Source organism: Physcomitrium patens, chromosome 10 (genome assembly GCF_059467195.1).
Source record: "Physcomitrium patens ecotype Gransden chromosome 10, ASM5946719v1, whole genome shotgun sequence".
Taxonomy (NCBI): domain Eukaryota; kingdom Viridiplantae; phylum Streptophyta; class Bryopsida; order Funariales; family Funariaceae; genus Physcomitrium; species Physcomitrium patens.
Window position 1 is genome coordinate 2,158,445 of NC_143419.1, and position 24,747 is coordinate 2,183,191.

Consider the following 24,747-nt stretch of genomic DNA (forward strand, 5'->3'; position numbering starts at 1 on the left):
TTATTTTAAAAATAAATATTTATTTTCTAATATAAAGAAGATAGATTCATTTGTTTTATTTTTTTAATACCATATATTTTCTAAATATTTTTCTTTTGGCCTATTTTTATTTTCATTCTCAACCAATACCAAGATAAAATTCACTCACTCACTTTTGTTGTTGAATCTTTTAAATAAAATATCCTAATCTACCTAATACATAATGAGATATATTTTCAAAAAATCTTGTAACTAAAAATATTCAATCAATCAACCAATAACAAAATAAAAACTTAGTTACAAAATCTTGAAACTAAAATTAAATAACTAGAAATACTCATCTATTTAATAATAAAACAAACACTCAACAACAAATTACTTTGACAAAACATATAATTAGAAATACTCAACTACCTAATGACAAGATACTAAAACTCATAATCAAACTCTTATACCTAAAATCTCCGGTTGGTTTGCTCATCCACCCAACCAAAGATCAAATTAAAAACCTATTCACAAACTTTAGTAACTAAAATACTAGAAATTCTCATATGTACCAAGACTCACTCTTGTAACTAGGAAATGGATCCAAACAAGCGAAACACCCCGTTCGTTCATACAGTAGGAGTGCACAAAAGCATAAATCAATCAATCCACTCCTACACACAAACAAACAAACAAACTGCAACATGTGTGTGCATGTCTTTCACGTAGAGGGTCCACGCTTCATGAGTTTCCTTTGGAAAAACAAGCAGTCAGAATCGAATTACTGCGAAGATTGTGAAGATTGATGACGAAGATGAAGAGGGTGGATCAGGAGGAGTGAGGAGATGGGGAGGCGGAGAAATCCGAGAAGACGAGCCAGAGTGGGTGTTGTGAGACCAGGATGCAGGAATTGCATGATTTTCCACGCCATCGCTGATCCCCATGCACAAATTTCTCAGACAATCGGAGAAAAAATGAGTGAGAAATAACTGCAATTGAATCGCTCGCCACCGGTGCAAGTGAGTGCGAAGGCCCAGAAGTGTATAATCAGAAGCTACGCTGTGGGAATTGCGGTAACATGCTCGGAGAATGGAACCATGGTTGTGAGGAGGAACCATGTTCTAGTGCGGAACAGTCTTCGAGATCCGTGGGATGGGATGATGCAAGGAGATTCAACCCTTTCGACTCCTGACAATACCCTTCACGATCTCCACTTGCTTTTCATTCCATCTTGACCGAGTCACGCATGAGTTTCAGTTTTACTTGTCATTTATTTTTTGTATTGTTCTCGGCAGGTGCAGTGATTGACACGAACAGAACGCTGAGAATGGAGGTTTCCCCAGGATTATGTATCTCATGCATCGAGCATCTTGGTCGCATTCTGCACCGATGAGTCTGAAGTCATGTGTGGCATGGAAAATTCTGCAATGCGAGGAGAGTGAGGCTTGAAGCTGTAACGCAAGGCGCGAGAGAATCCTCCACAGTGTTGGGTTCTGTGGAAAAAGAAGTCAAACTCGGGAACTCAAAATCTCGTGAAAATTACGATCCTCAACACAGACCCCTCCTTCGATGAAGATCCAGCGAGCCGGCCTGCCCCAACGGCAGTCGGCATTGCAGGCGAGATATAGATCTACGCTCGTCTCTATTTCTCCCTTTCACGTTATAACTATAACTGGTGGGACGAAGGTTACAATAACAAACCCTAAAACCACTGCATATCGTCATGGTTACTGCCTTCGGCGAAGCATGCTGGATTCCTAGTGGACGGGAGAATTTCTATCAGATTCGCGGTTTTTTTGTGGTTTTGCGTTTCTACCGTGTTGAAAAATTCTCTGTTAATGGTTGGGTTTTTGTTGACATGAGTGGCATGAATGGCATAGGGCAGGCAACGTATTTTCCTTCATCATGTTCTTCTCGCCATTGTAAGTGTTCACTCTTCGTGAATCTGGCTCCAAATGTTGAAACCTCTTTCTATGATTGTGAGATGACTGCAAGATTTTCGTTTCCTTTCGTGGAATTCTAAAAAGCCGCATTGCATTTGACAAATGATCCGCATGCGGTTTACAACAGACCCACGTTCTGGACCATCATCAAACGGAGAGAAACAGGGCAATTCTCGGTGGTGCCGTATGTCGCCACTTTGCTCAACTGCCTCATGTGGTTGTTCTACGGAACTTCATCTGTGGCTGGGCTCATGTTGGTGTTGACCATCAACGCTGCAGGAGTGGTGATTGAATCCATTTACATCATCATCCACGTTTTATTTGGTGATTTTGAAAGTCGGGTAAAACCATCACATAAAAACTAGCTCATGCCAACTATTATGCATGTATCAATTTTATTGTGTGTATATATATATATATATATTCATGTATGTGTGTGTGTGTACACACACATACCAGTGAAGAACACTTGCTACGTTTTATTTCACATTAAATTTTGAAAGCTGTAAGGATCATGAGTTTTGAAAAATATTGGTTTTTGCTATTTAGGTCTCTCATATCTTTTCATGCTTGCTTGATTTTTTTTTTTTTTTTTTTTTTTTTTTTTGCTTTGTTCAATTTTTCTCAGATGCACAATATTGTTATTATTATCATTGTTATTTTGTCCCTCCTTATTCCTGCTCCTTCTAATTATTTTAGAAAAATGATTAAAATGATTTTATGCACCCAGACCGTAGAATGTCAACCACCTTATACTTTCAGTCTCCAAATTACAGAAAAGAACAGGATGTTACTTTTTGGGAATAATGGTGTTATACACCATTGTCCTTTGTTGTGTGACTCAAGCGGTAGAGGTGAATGACCGGGTTACCGTTGTGGGTGCCATTTGTGTGGTTATTGGGAGTATCATGTACTCTGCTCCCATGACAGTCATTGTAAGCTCATCCACCGAAGTATTGCTAATTGTTTTAAACACATGTTGCTTATTCAATTTTATCCAAGTTTCTTTAAAACAAACCTGTGAGCCTACTTTTCTATATTAGACATCCGAGTTCGTTGTGGGTTGTGAACAATGCTTAGGCCCAAGTGATAAGAGATAAAAACGTGGCAAACATGCCGTTATTTTTGTCTGCTTCATCCTTGATCAACAGCGTTGTGTGGACAACTTATGGCATCCTAGTCGAAGACGTTTTTGTAATTGTAAGCAATGCCTTCAACGTCGACACATTAAATGTATTTTTTTAGTAAAATGATCAACTCCATTCACTTTGTATAACTAAAAACGAAGGTAACTGACTATTAGCTCGGTTTTGGAAAAAGTCAGCTTTAGGATGTATTTTGCAAGTTGCAAATGGACCTATTGGATTTGGTAGTGACACCGCGACCTAGAAGAAATTGCTCAAAGATTGATGAATTGGTGTGATTGTTGTCTGGCCAGATTCCCAACGGAATGGGCGTGTGTGTGTGCGCGATACAATGTCTGGTCTACTTTTACATTTCCTTGGTGGCAGCCAAAAGGGGCGCTTCATCGCCTCCTACAGTTTGAGAGGATCCCTGGCCTCCAGTGTTAATTATCACCGATCCTTCGGCTTTTCTAAATGTAGGTGATGTGAGAACATGCGTGAGCTGCGATTAAATGCTGTATTCCAGCTCGAACTTATCTATACAACTGATTGTTTGGGGAGTGAGAGAACAAGATTGTGATGTATAACACCAATGTGTTCACAGAACTGATAATCCTTTTAAAAGCTCATCTTTCAAGTGCTTCAAGAGGGGCGTAGAATGTTGGGAGTTAATTTGTGGTAGAGGATTTGAGAGCCGCTTAGATAGTCCAGTTGCAGCACAGAGCATGAATGTGAATTTTCGAGTTACTCCGACACAATGGATGAGCCATGACTAATCATAGAAAGGAAAAGGGAGAGAGTTTTTCAATGCATGACAGCGTATAGACAAATATCAAGGGCTTTTCGAGGCATTTAATTGCCTACTCAGTGCACGACATAGGGCTTGGCAAGGCCTGCAAGGTCGCAATTAATCCAAAACTGAGTCACTTCTGAATGCTCCAACAAACAAAAAATAAAAAATAAATCGCTTGAATTATTAAATTCACTTGTATTATATCCGCAGATGATTTTGAGAACACTGGTGTAGTTAGAGAGAGAACATTTATATTAAAATAGCAGTGAGGCAAATGATTTTGAGAATATGTCTTGAAATCATTCTCTACAGCGGCAGCAGCCACTAGGTTTGTTCCTATCTGTAGTAATAAGCCTACTTCAACAATACAAAAGCTTCCACGCGGCCTCACAGCAGCTGGGGCGCAGGCCAAGACAGGTTTTCCTTTCTAGAAATTTGCAGAGTACCCCAACACTCTCTAGAAGGTTTCTCGGCAATTCTTCCGATCACACACAAAAATCTCGTTCTAGCCTTCAAGTGAATATGAACTACCAACGGCGAAAAAGAATGTGTCAGTAGTGTGCTGTTCATTGAGCAACGGTAGAATTGAAAATCATGTTGGCATTGCCAGATCCTAATCATACAAATAAATAAAATAAAATAAACTTGAGGGGAGGAGTGTTTAGGCATTACTCCGATGTACTCCAAGATGCTCCATTCTCTTCCATCTTGCAACTGTGTATGTTGTATCGCAGGGTGCGATAAGTGCTTGGAGATTTTGGAACTCAGAATTGACAATGCACAGCTACATTAACACTACGTACAAATCCCTACACTTCTACTCTTACATCTAACCCACATTTTCATGGGGCTAAAATATCTTAACTGCCAATGTCTTCGAGCAATTATCGCACCTTGTGATACAACACCACGTTTGAATAGCTTTCGCTCCACGACATAACAACTGACATGGATTTTCCTTAAGTATTTGAATTTAAATTTCCTCGTATCACAAGAAAATTACATATGAATGCAATCACAGCTCAGACTGCAACATGTGTTCGGCCCACACAGTGCTAGTAACTAGCGAATGTACCAGCAAAGAATGAAGATGTACTAATTCCTAACTTTGTGCATGTGAAAAGCAATTACAAGCATATGCTTCAGGGAGCAGGAAGAAAACAACATAAAACAAAGAGGTACCTGTGTCCATGCAAAGAGCCATTCTTCTGTAAAAGCGAGCTCCTGCGGATTGTCATACAAAATATGACCTTGCGCGAGATGTCGCCAGCTGCGACAAACTGCACTAATATCTGCACGCTGAGCATGTGGTATTCTATCCAATCAAAGACAAGCAAGCTGATGCGGAAGTGCAGGCGTAAGACACCGGCATGATTCCTCTTTTCCTCTTCTTCTTGAACCAGCTTCACATGTCATTGCCGACTGTGACTGCGCAGTTCCAGACATGACGTTTATTCTTTCCTTTCAACCACACCTCGGCTAATGACAATCTGAGGAAAAGTCTACAACACAAGGCCGCTTAGCAAAAAGAATTGTTGTTAGATTTTACACGCTCTTGGATCTAACCCACTAGAATTACTGTACCCTCCTAGCCAAAGCCTGCTCGAGAATTAAAGCGTATGGTCCAAGATTTCGTGAAAATTCTTAGTCGAAGCCGGGAAATGACGTTCTCACCCTCTGTGATCGAAGAATCAACATTACAGTGATCAATACACTGTTGAGAAAGATTTGACGTGCCCGGTCTGAATAGGAAACAATACTCGTACCTGGGCATCCATCCCCTTCTATCTAGATGATATTCATTTCGTGCAGTGTTCCTTGTGAAATGCCCCATCCAGATGTTTCGCTGAGAACTAACCAACGTCCTCTAGCTTTTGGCGCATGATCTGTTCCGATGGAATCAACAATAGCCTGAACCAAAATACACAATCCATGCGCGTAGAGAATCACTAACAATGAGAGCTGACTACCAGACTATGACAAACATGCAAGATCAGCCTAAAATCCCTATCAGGGAATTCGGTTGATTGTAATGAACTTTAAATTGCTCTCAATTAAGTTCGTTGATCGACCCCACACTGTCCCCGCTGATCCGTGGAAGAATAAAGCACTGACCTATATCAGACGCGTAAGTAGAAACCCTACGCTAGTAACACCGCTCCTTCACTGCACATTCTAAAAGTCACACAGCTGGGTGCGTTCATTAAGAATTATGGAACGTAATTAGAGAGCCCTGTGTCGAATGGCTCCTGTTCGAGCGCAAGTGAAACTGTTGTGTGATATCAAAAGAAGAGGAAGACGATGTGGTGAACATAACTGAGTCCACATAGTGCTACCTCCACTCATTCACACGTTCATTTTCTCCAATATTCTGCGCATTAGTCGGTGGCATCCAGACTTTCCGAACCTCGGCGCTCCTGACTGTCCATATAGTCCACACAGTTGCCACCAACTCAAGAAACATTGAAATGCAATATCCCACAAACAAAGTAAGGAAACCATAGATCTCGTCAATTCCCATGAACTTGACAACAACGACGACTGCACGTTTCATGCGGGAAATAACGTTTCATGTTGGGCACAAAAATCTTCTGGACCGCTCGAAACCCTCCTCTCAATCACAAACCACCTCACCCACAAGGGAATCCAAAACTAACAACTAAAGTAGCGACACCCAATATCCCAGGCACACATCAGCAACACACCACACAAAATCCTTCTTCGTGTGTTCATCTCCGAGCGACGCACGCAATGTAGAGCTGTGAGCATGACTCTCGCTTCACCTCGTGCAATGAAAGCACCCCAAACAAAACACCGCGGCGTCTGGTCTCTTCAACGCCTCAGTCACCCAATTCTCGCTGCAAATTTCGCAACAACTCGGTCAGTGATTGTATCTCGAAAGTCTCCTCCTCCAGGAGAGAATGGAGTAGCGACGAAGGAAGGATTGAGTGAGCTAGCACATGAATTGCGAGCAGCGTCTATTTATGGATGCCTTTGGGGGGGGGTAACCATGCCGCCACGGCCGCCGGTCGGCGACCGCGGGTAAGAGATCGGAGGCCTGCCTTAGGGTGCGGTCAGATTTTATTTTATTTTCCCCTCGCTGACCGAATCCAGAATCTGATGTCGCTTTCGTGGGTGTGATGCACGGTGATAGGCCATGACCGTGATCTTTGTGGGAAAGGCGTAGATATCTTCATAAATGGAAGAATTAGATATGTTCATAAATGAAAGATATAGATGTTTGAGTAGCACTTTTCGAAAGCATACAACATTCATGGTTTAAAAGCCACTCTTTTGAAATGATAAAAATGATAATATTCTTTAGATTCGATAAGATGACGAGGTTTGCATTAATTGTACATAGAACAGAATAAGATTCATATTTATTTTTGACTTTTTGACTTTTTTGACAAGGAGTATTAAATTTGTTTTGGACCAAAAGAAATGCTCCCCCCCCCCCCATTCGCCCCATGTTTAAGAAAGTTAGTCATTGCGTTGATGCCAACCATAATCACATTTCACACATAAACCGCCACATTTTTTTATAAAATAAAATAACAGAAAAGACATGCCTCTACATTCAAATAGAAGTGCCTACACATGTGTGCAGATTAAAGTAAACTAATAAATCACAAACACGCTCAGATTTCAATAAACTCATTCAATATCCGAAGTTACACTTGATTCGTTTCACAAGTTAATTTAAGATCAGAAGGCTAAAGATGCACAAGTTACAACTATGCATGTACAAAAGCTAATACTGAATGCACCATTAAATGTATTAGCATCTTTTGTGTCAACTCCAAGTGGTGCTCACAGAAACTAGAGTGACAGCTATGAAATTGTAAGGACAAGATTAAGTCAAACCCACTTAAAATTTGATGGTATGGGGGGATACATTACTATTTTGGGACGATCACTAAATGGTATTAAAGTGAAGAACCAGAATAAAATAAAATAAAAAGGGAATAATTGTTATTGTTCAAAAGGTGGGTGCCAATGGTGCGAAATCAAAGATATCATGATTAATTTCGAAGATTGACACTCGCAAGGCACCGAGTGTGCTTTTTTCTTATTGGGATAACTATCACCACCCATGGGCTAATAGGCGAAGCAAGCCAAAGGGTTTTGGACCTTGCCAAACCCTTGGATTGGAATGTCCGTTGAATATGAACGTCCATCAACATTATATCCTAGTACCGCACAAACTCACTGTTCCAACCTTACCCACTCACAAATCAACCTGTCCATCAGTGCGAAGTGTAGAATCCTTGTGTCAGTTTAAAGGTCTGCAAAACACTTGTCTCTGCAACCAAACCAAAGCAGAGAGTGATGACTTCACTGCTAAGCGCTTCAGGGTCGGAAAATAACCATGTACAGAGTTGTTGATCTTGCCACGACGAGCAGGGACAAGCTTGAAAAAGATAATGTGGTATAGAGAAAAAAATTGGATGCTAGGTTGAGTTCTATATCTACAACAAAAGCAGGAGGAGTAGTTGGGGATAATCATACCCAGGATCACATTCAAAGATTTTCCACCAAATTGGTTACTTATACCAGATTTTAACACAGCATACCTTGAAAGCGTTGGAGACACTATAGAACAAACGCAGAAAAGAACTACAGAGGCCCCTTCCGACTAATTCCTGAAAGGAAAAGTCACAATATCACAGAAAGTAGTTTCAGCACCTATAAACAAAGGTCTTGTTCCACGCTTCTATTATACAAGGATGTCCTACAGAACCAGATCCAGGGAAAGCGTGATGTTTACCAAAATTACATCAAAAACCAAGTAAACGTCAATCGAGGGAGCCTACAGCAGCTTTTTAGATGAAGTCTTCGTTTCCAGAAGGAAATTGCAATGTTCACTTCAAATATTATTTCACATGTCGACATCACATATGTGCTGTAAAATCAGCACCTGAACAAACTCAATCCCTCAAGGAATACTTTCTGCCAGAGAATGCTTGAAACTTGGACGCTTCAGGCTCTTTCTTTTCTTCCTTGACCTCCTCTTTCTTTGTACTGGGTAACTGGATTCGGTAAAAAAGGAAATAACGAAAATCTTAGTCACACAGTAAACCATAAGATGAAATTCGAAACAAACTGAGGGCCAATTACACTTACTTTACTTTACTTCACTTATCTCAACCGTATCCAGATAAGTGCAAACGTCGCAACAATTATAAGAAAAGGAAATGCCACAATCTCTGTCACACTAGCAACATATGATCATGCGTTCCGAAATTCCGAGTATTATAAATGCACGCTTTACTAAGAGGATCATGCTAAGATAACCGTGTCAATAACAAAGGTATAAACAAACAGTTCCATCATACCTTTGCAGCTGCTGGTGCATTACTGCTGCCGCCACCAAACACAAGCTTTCCAGGTCTTTGTGCTCCTGCAGGTGGAGTTCCAGTGGGCTTCTGTACACTACTGGTGGTGGCAGTTGGCGTTGTTGAGGACGTTGATGGTATGGAACCAGTAGAAAGCTTGCCAGGCTTACCATCTAGCCGCCTCCCAGTACCCGTGAAGGCACTGAATTTTGGCTCCTCAGGTTCAGGAGGTGGTGTGGCATCTATTTAACAAAAAAGGGGGAACAATAGAAAATTACTTCAGGGAGGTATAGAAAGCGCAAGAAGACTTTAGGCACTACGGATTCCAAAAGAAATTCAAGTCGGTAATTCAATTACGTCTTGTACAAATTGTGTACATACCTTGTGATGACTGAGCAGGAACAGAAACAGGGGGAGGAGTAACCCTTTCTGGCTCTTTATAATCAAGTGGAGGAGCGAAGTCAACTTCACAATCTGTTTCAATAATTGAGATGGCATTGGCAGGCTTCGATTCAATGATATCAATGTAGTACTTCTTATTGTTGTAAGCAACCATGATATTGTCACCAATTGTAAGACAAGAAAAGTTCCGCAAAGTAGTTTCTAACCTGCACCCAGTAAGTTCACATTAGATGGCTGAAAAGAACGACTGAAATACACATACCAAAATAAATGCACTTCCACACATTCAAAAAGGTTAGAAAAGTCAAGAAAAAGGCCAGACAGTTGAGCAGCAACAGCAGTTGCAAGTATACTGTGCCACGGCAAAAAGATTACATCACAATCTGATTGGAATAATCATGACCAGAACAGTGACAGGTTTATGCACACCTACACAGCCTTTGGATTTGAGATGTCCAGAAAATCTTTTGTATGGGGCTGAAGTTTCACAAATGTTCCTTTGGGCAGCGTAGCACTCTTCACTCTAACAATGTCACCTTCCTGCAACAGCATATTCTGCATCATCTGCATGTGCCACTCACACACGTCATCTACAGCACCACAAGCTGCTCAGAGCACCTAAAGTCAAAAAAGTTCGAAGTCAATGAGACACATCCTTTTCTCAAATTATTTTTTGCAGTAGTAGAAATAAGCGGTTCAGAACAATAATTGAAGAAGTCCAAGGATGATGAATTTTATACCCAGTACGGCATGTAAATCATGCCTTCCTCTGCCACAAACTCCAGCACGCCACAATGACTTGTCCGCAAGGTTGAAGGGTTGTGGACTTCAAACAACATTGGGTAATCAATGCGCAGAGACGCTGCAAAGAAACACAACATTCGAAATTACTTCTTTTACAGCTAATCAATTACGAATCAGAATATCACACCGTATTCCAATATCAATGCAGCATATCTACTTGCAAACACGTTGCATGGAATGCCCACTGTCAAAGGAAACTGCCCCACCAGAAAATAGGGATAGAGTTGGACCTAATTCCTTCTGCAATATCGAGCTACTCTTTAATTCAGTCTTGCAGAATACCCTTGCGTACTACATAAATACAAGGCAGGTTGAACAATACCTAAGCGATCAAGCGCCGAAGGAGGCATAACCACTAGAATTAAAAAGCACCGGCCACAAAAACGCCTGTGTCAGAACCATAAAAACAATAACAAGAAGTAACTTCCAGACATATGTACTCTTTCAAATCTAATTGTAGGAGCAATGTGAATAGTAGAAGCACGTATCAATAGCATGTTGTATCACAACCTTTCACCCTAAATTTCCTGACAGAAATTCTACTTCTACATAACGAGTTCGAACTATTTAGAATCAATTTCTGGAATACATGATGACAATACCTTTATCTCCATTTTCCAAATGCGGCTGCATCCACAAATCCGGACACATGTACCACAGATGAAAGTCAACAAACTTCGCTAAAGGCACATATCGGTATACTGACCTCTGCATGACCTACTGCGATGCTAAAGTAGTTCACAAGAACCCCACATTTCGAAAGTTTCATTGCGTCTGCTACGAAAGAATCCAGAAAAAAACATTTGCACATAAATGATGAAGGCATCGTAGCAGTTGCCGCGACATCAAAAGGCGACGGTACAAATACAAGGTGAAGATATCGTTATATATCATAATCATAAAACAAATATCACAGCTTCAGCTCCCAACACTGACACTTTTCCGCTCAATTCATGGGCTCCCAATAGCGGATGTCGTTCAACATACAGTGAATTCTTCGGAAAAGCTATGAAATTTCGGCAAGAAAGATCAAGGCCGATATCACATCATCCTCTAAAAACATAAATCTTACAAATCAGGCCTCTATCCTCACAGCAACCAAAAACTAAAATTTGAAAGACCTGACTCGATCACTTCGGAATAACTTCATGGCAACGCAAGGCCCGTCCCTCCACGCTACCAAGCGCTAGACAACCCTCACAAACCCTAAAGACCTCAAGGTGATCAGCCACTGTCCCCAATTAGGGCATGAACATCACCTTATCGATGAAGGAAGCTGAGTAACAGCGATAATTCTGCTCGAACGGGGCCGATGAGTAGGGAATCCCGTAGTTTCCGAAATACTGCACCACGAGTCACTCCATCAAAACACGCTCAACTCGTCAACCTCTCAGAACCAAAGGGTAAAAGAGAAACGAACTTTGAACGGATCTTGCAACCTCTACAGGGCACAAAAAACATCGACACTTCAGACGAAATCCGTGGAAATACTCTGAGAATTGACGTACCATGGTTGCCCGATGCAGATGACGAAGATTGGCGATGCAAATTAGCAGCAATGAACCCCAAACGCAGACAGACGCAATGGAACAAGCAGAGCAATAAAAGCATGAGGGTTTTCGAAGCCCTGGCCTTTTCTTCTAGGTCTTCCCCATTTGCGGATGTAAGAGGATGGATGTCATCTAATTTTTACGTCGAAACGTTCCGTTTCTCGTTCATATGTGGATGATCGTCACTTCATCCATCCTTCCAGTTTATTGTCCTGTGCCTTGTTGTCGTCTACCTTGCAATTTTTGCACATGTTTAGATTAGGAAGTTTACCCATATTTAATATAGTAAATAAGAATGTAAAGTAGTGACCTATCTAACATTTTTTTCCTACTACAAGTGAGGAGTTATTAAACAGTGCAACTAAAAATGAATAAAAATAAATGTTGTTTTTCTTGCAAAAATGTCCTAATTGAAGATACAATTTTAAATTTTATTCATTAAATTTAGAAAAATGCTCATAATTTTTTAATTTATTTAAAATTTGATAAGTAGCACAAAATTAAGGTGTAGTAATGATGTTACATTCAATCAATTGTATGTGCAATTTTTTTACACACATGCTTAGGTATCAAGATTAGGTTTTGGACCATTATTGATTTTTTTTTCTTTTTAAAATGACTATTTAAATTTCAGATTTCTCATTCTATTAATTATTTTTCTTGAGATACTTCTAAATATTTTTTAAAAAATAATTTATCAAATCATATACCTCTAATTAGTCACAAAATGGAAAATCATAACTAATATAATATTACTTATAGAACAATGATTTTAATTGACCAAGAAAGTGACCATCTTAAATAATTTTAATTATTACCTAACCATAAGAATACTAAATATCTAATCATAAAAACTTCAATAATATGCATATTTTTATATAGAATTTATTTTTTGAGGATATAAATATATTATATATTTTGTAGAAATATATTTTATGAAACAAGAGCATAGAATTATAACATGCATTATTTTAATACCAAAAAATAGCAAAACATATGACAAGCACAATAATGCAATTAAGTGCGGTCAAAAAATATTTATTAACTTTTTAAATACTTAATTTAAAATATTTTAATTCTTTTTATATATCTATATATGCTTATCAACATTGGAAATCCTTGCTTTGTTTTGAAAAAAATAAGTTAGGTTTTTAGTATACCTCTTCTTTTATTTTGTATTTATTTTATATTGTATAAATTACCTCTTATATGCAATCTTATATTATTATATACATGTATTTTGTTTACAAATAAGACCTTAAATTATATACATTTTTTGTTTTATAATCTATAATTTTGACTAGTCTCATATTTACAAGAAAATGAAATCCCTCAATTTTCATTTTACAACATCAATTTAAATAAATCATGCTTATACAATGTAAAATAAAACTACACTTATATTATTTCTTTTGTGTAAAACATGTACACAATTACAAGTTGTAATATAACAATAGTTATATAGACCTACATGCTCATTGGGTACAATATGTAATAACTATCTTTACCCAACAATGCATTCTAAGTCATTGATAACTTTGTTTTTTTCTTTTCCTAGTATGGTTTATTGTAGCCTTCTTATGAGACCAAACATAGCTCATTGAGACTAAACTATTCAAAATATTAATTCTTTCTTATGTTATATTTCTTTTACTATAACATATAAGAGAGGGCCAAAATGAGACGGTTGTTACAAAATAGTTTTGAATAGTTACTATCTTTAAACTTTTTTTTTTTTTAATAATCAATGTATGGATGGTTGAGCAGATTTATGCCCCTTTGGTTAAATATACACCAATATGAAGATACTATTATTTTAAAAACATAATACTATTGGGTCCTTACTTTGCATTGGAAATAATATGTTAAAGTATTGGATCCCTACATACTTGTGAAGGATGTAGAAATTAATTTCTAATAGGTTTTATTTTTTTCAATAGTATCACAATATCAAAACAAAGATAAAAGAATGTTATATGTTACTTGTAAAGTAACATTATTTATAAACAAATATTTAATTAAGACAAAACTTATCTATCTTTTGGATGAATTCACAAAGAAATAGATGTACAAAGAAATATAATGCCATTTAAATAAATGTGCACATACAAATATTATTATTATTATTATATATCTATAGTATAATAGATGTGTGCCTACTCCATGAACTTACTATATAATTATGCTAAAATTAATAAAATTTAATGAAAAACTAGAGCCAATTGTAGTTGAATTGTTTCATATATCAAAGAGGTAGTTGTGTTGTTGCATCTTGTCAAAGCTTGTTACTTCCAAAATCCAAAAGCTTGTTTAATTGAGTTAGAGAACAACAAGGTGGATTAGTAAGCTTCTTGCTAATTTTCTAAAGTGTGACTTCTTGTTAATTTTGAGAACTATCTTAATAGAGCTCATTTGGCACTACTCTTCAAAGTACGCTTAAGCTTTAAGGCAACATTCTTTTGTCTTGGTAAAGATAATCATACGGGCTTTATTGCCATTACATCTAATCACATCTTACACAAGCTGAGTCTGCACATTGTAATAGATCATAAGAAATAAATATGTCACATTCTTACTAGCCTTCATATTCTCATCACTAATTAGGTCCTTGTTTTCTACATGAGCCTTCAAAAACTTGCATGTGATTTGAATTATAGAATAAATTTGAAATGGCTCAATACTCAAGACCAAGGTGTTGGAAGGAATCTTTAGTGTTGTAAAGTATTGCAAAATAAAATATAAACCTCATGTATGTATAAGTTTTGGTAGTAGCATAGATTTTGAGTAGAAATAAAGTGTGATTAGTCAACTTTTTAGCATGAATTGAGCTTACATCCAACAGAAGTAACATTCAAGCAACAATAAGTTTTTTCTCTTTGTATAAGAAGTAACAAACAATTCAGAGATTTGTGCTATGCCAACATTTTGATTTATCAAAGATTGTAAACAAATAGATAAACTATTTGGGGCAAATAAAGATGAATTGGAGAAAAAAGAAAAAAGAAAACTCAGTTCTATTCCAGTAATAAATTGTAAAATTTGAATTTCTTTGTTCACAATAATCCATTTTATTATGCTATTCATTAGATTTTAAAAGAAATAAGTTTGTCTTTGGAATGATATTAATGCAAGATTGAATGAATTTATTACAATGACTACAAAACATAATAATACATGTTTAATACTTTTTGATTATGTCTTCTGGGTATAATTTTATAACAAAATTTCATTACAGTAATCTATTGAGTTAGATCTTACAATATTAATATGAAAAAAAATTATGAAATTTTTAAAAATTAGGGATTATAGTTTAATTTCAAAGCTTTTGTATTTTTTGAAAGAAGTAGAACGGTTGAGTTATTGCTCAACAACTTACCATCCTAAGGAAGTTTAAGGTAATTTTAAACAAGTTTTTATTCTAAGATATTAATAATTTTTTATATTTTAACAACTAATTTCTTTACTAAAATAAGTTTTATATTACATCATTTTGTATAGATATTAATTTTTTTTAGTGTTTGAACAATGTTAAATTCCTTAAATCTACTATAACTTCGACTCTCTTTATATAATGTTTTTATTAAAATATTTTATTGCATATGATATTTATTATTAAAAATAAATAAACAAGAATCATTTTAAAATTTAAATGATTATTTATGCAAAAGGATTTTATTTACTTCTATTAAAAGTTTAAAATAGCATGTTTTTACTGTGATTTTTTCCATTCAAAAAAAATACTAACAATGGCCCTAGATATTCTACCAAAACCATGATATTTGTTTGGTCTGCTTCTTTTCTTTCTTGCTTACTTTGTTGAAACAAATAAAATACACAATTGAAGTAATAATTTGTTCAGGAAGCTTAGTTATTATTAAAGAATTATTTTGATATAAGCCATCACGTACATTTTTGGATAATACATTCAAAATTAACCCTCCTTATTGCATAAATAATAGAATTAAGAAAGCAGTAAAATAATATTAAAACTAAAATCAACCAAATTCAAATCTTAAACTTGGTTGTCTTTATATGTACAAACATACCTTCTATATATACGTACATATGTATCAAACGTAATCATTAAGAAAGCTAAATAATCATTGAGTCCTAAATGTTCTTTTATTAGTGCAAAAAATAATTATTATGTTTTGGCTAATATATAATATTACTGAAAAAAATCATATTTTATAAGGGCAACTAAAACATGATAATTTTTCATTCAATATTAATTTTTTTATATTATAATGACATGATATAAATACTCTTTGTTTTACCATAATGACCTTTTTTCGCAGAATAATTAATTTTGCTTAATTTTCATTAACTAAGAGTGTTGGTTTGCAATTCCTGGTAATTTAGAATTTAGAATAGATTGCAAGCAATTGCAAACCTGTAATGCACATTCAAATATAAATTTCAATTTCAAGATTTATTCCTTTCAAGAATTTCAAAAATAAATTTTGTCAAAATCTTTAATTTTCATTGAACATAATATATTTCCTTACTCAAAATTATACCCATTCAACAAACTTCAAGGACAGACTTTTTAGTCAATTGCAAATATCAATAACACACATCAATTTTACCATGTTAATATCAATTTAATTTATGCTGAGTATTTTATTGTCATTGTTACAATAGTTATAATCTCTCTCTCTCTATATATATATATACCAAAAAAAAAAACATTTATAACATAAACATTCTTTGAAACTGTTGATTTTGATTTTTGTTTCAGGAATAAAAATTACAATAAATCTATCACAATTTCAATATCCTTTGTGAAGGGCACAATGGTTAACAATCCTCGAATGTTTACATTGGAATATTGGTGAATATTTGCAGATTTTACAAGTCAATTGTAACACTAGATATCACAATAATATGACTTTTTGAGAATATTCGATGTATATATATAGAGAGAACAAATAAAAATAGTTGTGATAGCAGGAACAAAAATTGAGGTGGGATGTGTTAGAATCTCGTGGCAGTAGCCAAAACTGTAGTGCTGGTAGCAACACCCTATTTATATAATTTTTGATGAAACCCACAAAAACAGTTTAATATAACATTGAGCAGTTGTTCATTAAAAAATAGAAACTCAACTGACAAACTTGGAAATGAAATCCCATTTATTTTAAAAATATTACAGTCAATAGCATATATATATATATATATATATATAGAATGAACTAGTAGAGTGGCTGTACTTACATGACAGTGTTTTGTGTTCTAATTATAGATGGATGGCATCGACAAGGGCGCATGTTCATCTTGCCATCACTGTATCAAGGATGACCATAAAATCGACAAAGAATGTAGTAAAACCATTTTTGGAGGTGAACAGTTGAGGAGTAAAATAGCCTTGTGTGGTAAATAAAAAAAAATAGGTGACATTAAGTAAAGACACAATTTAGACACGAGTAGGATCTTACATCCTACATGAAAGAAGTTGTTTTGACATTTTATAAATTATTATTTTTTGAACATTGGATTTAATTTATTAATCAAGCAAAGAAAAATACAGATGTGAGTAGCGGAATGTGATTTACCTCCAAACTTCAGTCAGATTGTGAATGACCACAAGATTGAAATGGTTCCAGGAATCAAATCATCTTCACAAGTGCCATGTTGATAAAGTAAAATGGATACTGTTGGGCAGATACAAGTTTTAAGATGTCAGAGTGTGCAAAAACCCTGATTCCACCAGTTTGTTGTAAAAATATCATCATATTTGCATTGTGTGAAACAACATCAAAAAATTGCATGATTCATTCAATATGAATTTCACAAGTTTTTAGTGATGACTCTTGAATGATGCAAACCCTTGTTAACAGTAAATAAAATAAAAATAAAAATAAAACACAGCAGCATATCCACATATGTACACAATTTTAAAGATTGGTATACTTCTTATTTGAGAGCAGACCCCCATAGCCCACATCAGTTAAGGTGAGGCAATGTTGACATTGAAGTGGTTGTGTGGACAACAACAACTAAGTGCATTAAAGAGTATAGAATTATCATTGCCAACTTGCATTTGACACCAAAAAGGTGTAGAAAACTCGTGCTATACACAAACCCTAAACCTCTTCAACCCTTACATTCTGAGTATGACCCAAGTCAAGCTTTTGGAATGATAGCCTGGTACCAAAGGCAGGATTACCACCAGCGCAGCCAATCTTGATAAACTCTTGTATACCTTAATTGAACATCCAGTCAAATACTACAAGTGGGTACTGAGCCTGGAAACAAGCACTCCAATCGGAAAACCCTGCTTCGTGAAGTCCCAGCAAGAAGACCACCACCTCATCTGATAAGATTCTGGAAGCTTCCAGAAACTCTTCAGTGTTGGTATTGGCCCCAAGTGAGGCCATGAAAATCAAAAGAACACGAACTAGAAGTGAAGTAAAAGTTCCCCGCACGCAAGATATTTCTCTGCTATAATAAATTGATCCATCCCTTAGTACACGTGGAGGACAAGGTCCTAAGGGGGCAAAGCAAACCCTAATCCCGTGGGATGGCCCCTTGAATTGAACGGCATCCGTGACTCTCACTCTGATACCCACGACCGGCGCCATTCTTGAAATATCGTAGCAAGTACAGCGTACGACGAACGATATTCATTCGAAGCTAGGGTTCGGGGGTCAAGGCGTAGGGCCCTAATCCCACACGTCAGTTGAGCGCATCTGTTTTTTGTAGGAAGGGGGAGGATGGACGACGTTCGTAGAGCTGGACTGAGAGAAGAAGAAGAAGAGGGGAATCCGGCAGATGGTTGTTAATGTGCCCTTCCGGCTGTCTTTCGGGCTGTCTTTCAGGGCTGTGACGTGTAGGTGACCAGCCGTGAAGTCGTGGGAGAGGTCCTCTTGCTCTGCTTGTTATAAGCAGCCATCGCGTGTGACGCATGACTTGTTGTCTTGTCTCTCCATCGGGTAGTGAGTGTGAGAGGTCCGCTGCCAGGAGAGAGCTGGTGTCGTCGTCTCCTGCGGAAGCTCCCCTCGGCACGACGCTCTTGTTCACTGCCTCACCAGCTCTTGCTGCGTTTCGCAATGGCGTTCGCGAAGATCCATGTCGCCAATCCCATCGTGGAGATGGATGGTACGGCGTCTTGTGCTCTCAATGGGATCGGGGTCGTCGAGTGTGTTGCAGTGATTCAGGGTTTATGTGTCGTGTATTGAGAGTCCTGTTGCCAGGGGGCGTATGCTTGGCGTTCTCTGTTGTTGTTTCGAGGCCTTGCTGTGATGGACTTTTGCTCGGGAACTTCGCAATGGAGCTTGCAGTGTAGGTTTCGAGTTTATTCGTATCAGCTTCGCTGCGTTCTGTTTATGACGTTGCACTCATTTTAGGGGAGGTATAGTGCGTCCCTGCACTTTCAACAAGCTGGTGATGACGGCTTTGGGGTCTTTCATCGTTTAAATATTGTATTAGGTGGGGTCGGAGGAAAGAGCACTTTATATCTTCTGACATGAAAATTTTACATGACCCGATTAGCTTGTTGGATCTGGCGCATCTATGTCTGAGATCTTTGCAGTTCGCCAGTTTGTCATCTCTCTCTCTCTCTCTCTCTCTCTCTCTCTCTCTAGGATTGTATGAAGCGCAGTGCTGATGGGGAGGTACAATTGATCACTCCTCTCAGAACTAGAGTTTGAGTTGCCATTATCGATTCATATAGTCTGCGACCTGGTTCTCTGTGATACCTCGTTCTTTTTATTGTAAACGAATCCTTTATTGAAGAATCTAATGTTCACACTGTTATATTGCACTGAGGGAGATAGGCCTTTGAATTTCGGGGAGGAATGTTATGTTTTTCCATTCTGGCGTCTGCGTTGTTTACCCTCGTCAATGTTCGTGCCCGTCGATTTATGTGCTTCTGGAAACTTGACTATTTGAGCTGTTATGCAGGAGATGAAATGACCAGGATCATCTGGAAAATGATCAAGGACAAGGTGCGGTCTCTTACCACTACCGTACAGTTCTGCTCGTAGGCATAGCTAAAAACTGATTTTTTATCCATTCGACTCTACAAATTAAGAAAGAATGATTTGTTGCGCGTGCCTTCATTGATTGAAGGAATATAGTGAAGAAGTCGGTAGAAGTCGGGGTGGTGGCTCTCAGTTGTCGGTGCTTAGTATGCATTTGCAGGCTGTTTCTGGTATATTGCGCTTTCAATGGCTCTTTTAAACTAAGAGCAGTTGCCTACAGTACTTCATGCGATTCAGGGGGAGATCATCATATTATTTTGGTAGCTTGACATCAAATGCCGTGAACTGAAGAGAGCTTTGATACTTCATTTTTCTTTGAATTGTCTGCAATTCCTTATAATTATGTCTACTACAAGTCGCATGCAGAGGAATTGTTTTAAGAAGTATTCTAATTGTGCTACTGTATTTGCAGCTCATATTCCCATTTCTCGACTTGGACCTCAAATACTTTGATCTCGGAATTGAACATCGAGATGCTACTGACGACAGAGTGACCATTGAGAGCGCTGAAGCCACGAAGAAGTAGGTTACGATTTCGTTTCCTATCCTATATTCTATTTGTAGAACGACGGTATCTGCACAGAAGTTTCTTTACTTAATTCAGTGTAAGATGGGTTGGCCGCCTCACAAGAATTGATTTTTCCTTTTAATTCAGGTACAACGTCGCCGTGAAGTGTGCGACTATTACACCCGGTTTGTATTCAATCCTATTATTATTTATGTTTGCGTAGGTTTAATGTGCAATGTGCTTTTATTTTTTTAGACCTTTTCAGCTTAAAATGTCTTGCTTGCACTTGTTTTATTGTATGTAAATATTGTAGTTCAGAAGCTGACGTCTATAACCGTTAGAAAGATATTGTTGTGGGGTTTTATATAAGTAGTTTAATATCTGTTTATTATCGAAGAAGCTGTTCACGTTACTCCTGTCATTTTTTATTGGTGAGCAGATGAGGCTCGTGTGAAGGAATACAACTTAAAGTCCATGTGGAGAAGCCCCAACGGAACCATCAGAAATATCCTCAATGGTAAAGTTCTTTTTGATTTGATACTTTTCCTATTACCTTTTGTTGACACTTCTGAATAAGTCGGTTCATTAATTTGTGCTGCTCGGACTCGATTGATTAACAAATTTTTCTGGTGTTTAGGTACTGTATTCCGGGAGCCCATTCTTTGCAAGAACATTCCCAAACTTGTCCCAGGTATCAACTCTTCTGTCAATCCTGAACTCGGACGGATCTGTCTGACCGTCCATCCTAATCGGCCCTTTTCCAGCCCGGTCGTTTTACGTCGATCTTCACTGTCTCTTGCAATTGGTCTAGCTCTTTGACGATCTACATGTTCACAATGGAAACGATGATTTGGTGTCAGGATGGACGAGTCCCATCTGCATTGGGAGACACGCCTTTGGTGACCAGTACAAGGCTACTGATGCCGTTTTTAAAGGCCCAGGAAAACTGAAGATGGTGTTCGGTAAACTTCTTTCCACTGCCCCCGCTGCCTCTGTCCCAAGCTTCGTATTTAAAATGGATAGCAATGAGGCAAATCCGTTACTCTTAAACATTTGTGTGTCATGAAGATATTATTGAGTCTTTTACTAATTTAGCTCATTTCGAAGTTGCAGTCCCAGAGAATGGGGGAGAGACCCAAGATCTTACAGTTTATGACTTCGAGGGTGCTGGAGGCGTTGCTCTGACGATGTACAACACTGATGAGGTATTTTAAATTCTCTTGGATTGCTGCAAAATTCTCCTTCGCATTTTTTCGCGACAAATGTAATCGAGAGTGCTATGTGGGGCGCAATTGCGAATTGATAAATATCGATCTGTATGCTAGGAAGCTGAAGTCCTCCAAGAGTTCTATCTGGGGATCCGCACAGTTCTGATTGTATCGCAGTTCACACCATGTCGTTCAAGTGTTACCATTCATTCTAGCAGGATGTACCGAATTGACGTGAAACAGTTCTTCAATATCTAAATGGCTATGGTTACGTGTGGGTTTGCAGTCCATTCGATCCTTCGCTGAATCATCTATGGCAATGGCTTATGAAAAGAAGTGGCCGTTGTATTTGAGTACAAAGAACACAATCCTGAAGAAATACGATGGAAGGTATGATTTCAGAACTACAGCGGAATGCGTTGCTCCTGAGAACAGATTTAAGAAACCGCTTAATTAAATGTACTTGGTGAAGAATTGCTCATCCTCTGTGTATTTGTATTGCAGATTCAAAGACATTTTCCAGGAAGTTTATGAGCAGGAAGGGTGGAAGGCTAAGTTTGACGCCGCTGGAATCTGGTAAGTGATTTCTGCCTGCTTGGGATGTGTTTTGGGACTCTTTGCATGTTTAAATTATGGTTTATTCTGGTTATTATCTTGCTTAAACTTTCTAACCGAGCATGTACTCGACAGGTATGAACATCGTTTGATTGATGATATGGTAGCATATGCTTTGAAGAGTGAGGGAGGTTACGTTTGGGCTTGCAAGAACTACGACGGTGATGTCCAGAGTGACATGCTCGCGCAAGGTGTGTGTACATTATGTATAAGTTGGATTGTAATGTACATGCTCATTTTGTGCATCTTTTTGATGCTGTTTGCTGTATTGTTAACTACCTCCATGAAATGTAATATTCTACGACAATCAGCATGAAAATTAGTGAAATGCATTCTACAACCATGTAATGAAAAAAGACCAGTCCGGCATTAATGTTGAAGTTCAGAAACTTGCGATCCGTACTTGTCGATATTTCTTGTATCTTTTTTATGTGGTTTTTGATAAAGTAGGCACTTGGTTTCTATGCAGGTTTTGGGTCCCTTGGGCTGATGACATCAGTACTTGTAAGCTTCATCTTTTGAAACAGCGTCTGTTTACAGAAGTGATTGGAAGTGCTTCATCAAAGGGATGCCTGAAAATAGTTCCACTTCATTCTTAATGGTATCATTGATACTTGCGTGGAAATGTTTCGGCTCTCCTTGTTATACCCGAATACTGTGTTGAATATTTTCTATTTTGGTGCTTCTAGGTTTGCCCCGATGGAAAGACCATTGAAGCTGAAGCGGCTCATGGAACTGTTACTCGTCACTACCGCGTGCACCAGAAGGGTGGAGAAACAAGCACCAATAGTATCGCCTCTATTTTTGCGTGGACCCGAGGTCTCAGTCACAGGTTTGTTATCTTTCTACCGTGTCCTAACTCATCTATATGCGGTGTCTTACTCGTCTTTATTATTGCCACTGGCGCATTATCAATGCTAGCAATATACTCACAAAAGCCGAATAGAAAAGTTCGCCAAATTGGCGAGAATTTGTGTGGAAATGTACATTTGTGTGGAAATTTACTAAATTTACTTTTTGAAACGAAGCTCTTCAGAAATTGGCATGTCTCACTTTAATGTGGTTTGCATGCAGTAGTTTCTAAATATTAATTCTGTTTTTATCTACAGAGGAAAGTTGGACGGTAACGAAAAGTTGGTTGACTTCGCTACGAAGCTCGAACAAGCATGCGTTGGCACTGTCGAAAATGGCAAAATGACCAAGGATCTAGCTCTTTTGATTCACGGATCCAAGTAAGCCTCCTTAATTCATCCTGCAATATATTTTTCTATCAAGGGTACTTTTGTTTGAATTGGGATTTCTATGTCAATTAGATGTTTTCTTTCGTCACTAAGGCATGCTTGCCTCTGCAGGCTCTCAAGAGACACATACTTGAACACAGAAGAGTTCATTGATGCAGTTGCTGAGGAGTTGAAGTCGAAGCTCTGAATATTGAATTTGTAAGTAAGCATATTTTTACTACACAAAAAACACTCCTAAAGACTCCTGCGTTTGGAGAATCCGGAGAAAAACAATCAATCCTCTAAACAATATATTGGTAGCATCGGCATTTTTTTCGGTCTGTTACTGAAAATTCAATGTCGTGAATCGTCATGAAGCTTTACTCCATAGAATATGTGGAATAGGCTTTCTCACACCGGAATCGTAAGGATATCATTACGGCTTTAGCAACTTGTTTAGGGCATGATTATTAAAAATACAATAGCTCTGTGAATTGTGTGTGCAGAGCATCCGACACGCGTTGTGAATGATTTGATAGTAAATACCTTAGAACCCAGTGTAGGGTTACACAAACCCTTTTGTAGGGCTGAGAACGTCATCGTTCTGTTCACCGCTCTGAGTTCTTTGTCGCTGGCAGGAGTAGTTGTATTGCTCCTACTCTGCAGCGGTGCAACTGCTACTTTCTTTCGAGTACATTTGAGTGATCCTTTGATAAACTCGCAATACCGATCATCCCAAGCAAATGTTGGTGAGCTGTGACGATGTCCATTATCTCCTGTTCTTGCAGAGTCGGAGTCACCAGGAATCGACTTCTGGTCATCTTTTCTTTCGTTCACCATAGAACTGGTTTTGAATCCCTCTCCACTGAATCTTCAACACAGTTATGCCAAATACTGAGCGTTCTGACAGTCCTATTTTATAACTGGATTTGTAGAAATGGAACTGAATATAGTTTTCATTTTTGTCATTAATTGACAACCATTTGTCACGTTTGATAAAATTCATCATCACTTTGGGTCAGCTGCTGGATTCTGAACTCTTTCTAATGTACAATTGATTATTTCTAGACTAATGCATACATATGTATGTTTGAGAACATTTCCACATAAATTTCACAACCATTCCCCTGCACTAATAGACTCGTGCAGATTGGCTATTACTGAAAATCATGAAACTTGGTAAAATAAGTCAGAGCCTCGTAAAAGATGAATATAATTACAATGTTGTCGTTACATAATTTCTCGTACGAAGGCTAAAAACATCTATTAGTCAAAGCACAGGACTTAATTCA

General features: G+C 37.7%; 3 protein-coding genes and 2 long non-coding RNA genes across 32 annotated transcripts; 2 read left to right on the forward strand and 3 right to left on the reverse strand.

The window, feature by feature from the left end:
• Positions 1–529: 529 nt before the first annotated feature.
• On the forward strand, positions 530–4,012 carry LOC112287798 (putative bidirectional sugar transporter SWEET7d). Of its 2 annotated transcripts, XM_090253392.1 has the most exons (7): positions 530–1,126; positions 1,260–1,581; positions 1,850–1,886; positions 2,035–2,248; positions 2,684–2,842; positions 2,988–3,107; positions 3,346–4,012. In XM_090253392.1, the coding sequence occupies exons 3-7, from the start codon at positions 1,870–1,872 to the stop codon at positions 3,451–3,453; spliced, it is 618 nt and encodes a 205-aa protein (XP_090109518.1). In that variant the 5' UTR covers positions 530–1,126; positions 1,260–1,581; positions 1,850–1,869; the 3' UTR covers positions 3,454–4,012. The 2 variants fall into 2 exon arrangements, with proteins under 2 accessions (XP_090109518.1, XP_024386982.3); XM_024531214.3 differs by having other exon boundaries at positions 530–1,581.
• A 43-nt stretch (positions 4,013–4,055) lies between these two features.
• LOC149988191 (uncharacterized) lies at positions 4,056–6,779 on the reverse strand. 22 transcript variants are annotated; one of them, XR_016504938.1, is made up of 6 exons: positions 6,530–6,779; positions 5,940–6,245; positions 5,591–5,735; positions 5,007–5,252; positions 4,497–4,767; positions 4,056–4,351 (listed from the first exon to the last, which is right to left on the reverse strand). It is a non-coding gene; the product is annotated as an uncharacterized LOC149988191 (long non-coding RNA). The 22 variants fall into 22 exon arrangements; XR_016504940.1 differs by having other exon boundaries at positions 4,056–4,767; positions 6,608–6,779; XR_016504936.1 differs by having other exon boundaries at positions 4,056–4,767.
• Positions 6,780–8,342: 1,563 nt separating this feature from the next.
• On the reverse strand, positions 8,343–11,965 carry LOC112288012 (ubiquitin fusion degradation protein 1 C). The gene is made up of 9 exons (XM_024531756.3): positions 11,878–11,965; positions 11,629–11,712; positions 10,972–10,996; positions 10,692–10,724; positions 10,306–10,427; positions 9,999–10,129; positions 9,545–9,771; positions 9,164–9,405; positions 8,343–8,857 (listed from the first exon to the last, which is right to left on the reverse strand). The coding sequence occupies exons 1-9, from the start codon at positions 11,878–11,880 to the stop codon at positions 8,756–8,758; spliced, it is 969 nt and encodes a 322-aa protein (XP_024387524.1). The 5' UTR covers positions 11,881–11,965; the 3' UTR covers positions 8,343–8,755.
• Positions 11,966–16,624: 4,659 nt separating this feature from the next.
• On the reverse strand, positions 16,625–18,504 carry LOC141045871 (uncharacterized). 3 transcript variants are annotated; one of them, XR_012218401.2, is made up of 3 exons: positions 18,027–18,504; positions 17,475–17,573; positions 16,625–17,205 (listed from the first exon to the last, which is right to left on the reverse strand). It is a non-coding gene; the product is annotated as an uncharacterized LOC141045871 (long non-coding RNA). The 3 variants fall into 3 exon arrangements; XR_012218402.2 differs by having other exon boundaries at positions 18,125–18,502; XR_012218400.2 differs by having other exon boundaries at positions 18,074–18,498.
• A 340-nt stretch (positions 18,505–18,844) lies between these two features.
• On the forward strand, positions 18,845–24,476 carry LOC112287777 (isocitrate dehydrogenase [NADP], chloroplastic). Of its 4 annotated transcripts, none has more exons than XM_024531163.2 (16): positions 18,845–19,020; positions 19,825–19,868; positions 20,317–20,426; positions 20,560–20,597; positions 20,852–20,929; positions 21,050–21,103; positions 21,273–21,374; positions 21,526–21,617; positions 21,907–22,010; positions 22,125–22,196; positions 22,311–22,426; positions 22,705–22,739; positions 22,925–23,067; positions 23,345–23,467; positions 23,588–23,674; positions 23,941–24,476. In XM_024531163.2, the coding sequence occupies exons 1-15, from the start codon at positions 18,972–18,974 to the stop codon at positions 23,661–23,663; spliced, it is 1,236 nt and encodes a 411-aa protein (XP_024386931.1). In that variant the 5' UTR covers positions 18,845–18,971; the 3' UTR covers positions 23,664–23,674; positions 23,941–24,476. The 4 variants fall into 4 exon arrangements, with proteins under 4 accessions (XP_024386931.1, XP_024386930.1, XP_024386933.1 ...); XM_024531162.2 differs by having other exon boundaries at positions 23,962–24,476; XM_024531165.2 differs by having other exon boundaries at positions 24,244–24,476.
• Positions 24,477–24,747: the final 271 nt, after the last annotated feature.

Excerpts from the sequence above, each read along its gene's own strand:
- LOC112287798 (XM_024531214.3), top strand. Across the intron at positions 2,249-2,683 it reads TTGGTGATTTTGAAAGTCGG|AAAAGAACAGGATGTTACTT; the intron begins GTAAAACCATCA and ends TCCAAATTACAG. Across the intron at positions 3,108-3,345 it reads TCGAAGACGTTTTTGTAATT|ATTCCCAACGGAATGGGCGT; the intron begins GTAAGCAATGCC and ends TTGTCTGGCCAG.
- LOC112287777 (XM_024531163.2), top strand. The coding sequence starts at position 18,972 with ATGGCGTTCGCGAAGATCCATGTCGCCAATCCCATCGTGGAGATGGAT. Across the intron at positions 20,930-21,049 it reads CATCAGAAATATCCTCAATG|GTACTGTATTCCGGGAGCCC; the intron begins GTAAAGTTCTTT and ends TCTGGTGTTTAG. Across the intron at positions 22,427-22,704 it reads GAGTGACATGCTCGCGCAAG|GTTTTGGGTCCCTTGGGCTG; the intron begins GTGTGTGTACAT and ends GTTTCTATGCAG.
- LOC112288012 (XM_024531756.3), bottom strand. Across the intron at positions 10,997-11,628 it reads CAGCTTCCTTCATCGATAAG|CCGCATTTGGAAAATGGAGA; the intron begins GTGATGTTCATG and ends TTGTGGATGCAG. Across the intron at positions 8,858-9,163 it reads ATGCACCAGCAGCTGCAAAG|TTACCCAGTACAAAGAAAGA; the intron begins GTATGATGGAAC and ends TACCGAATCCAG.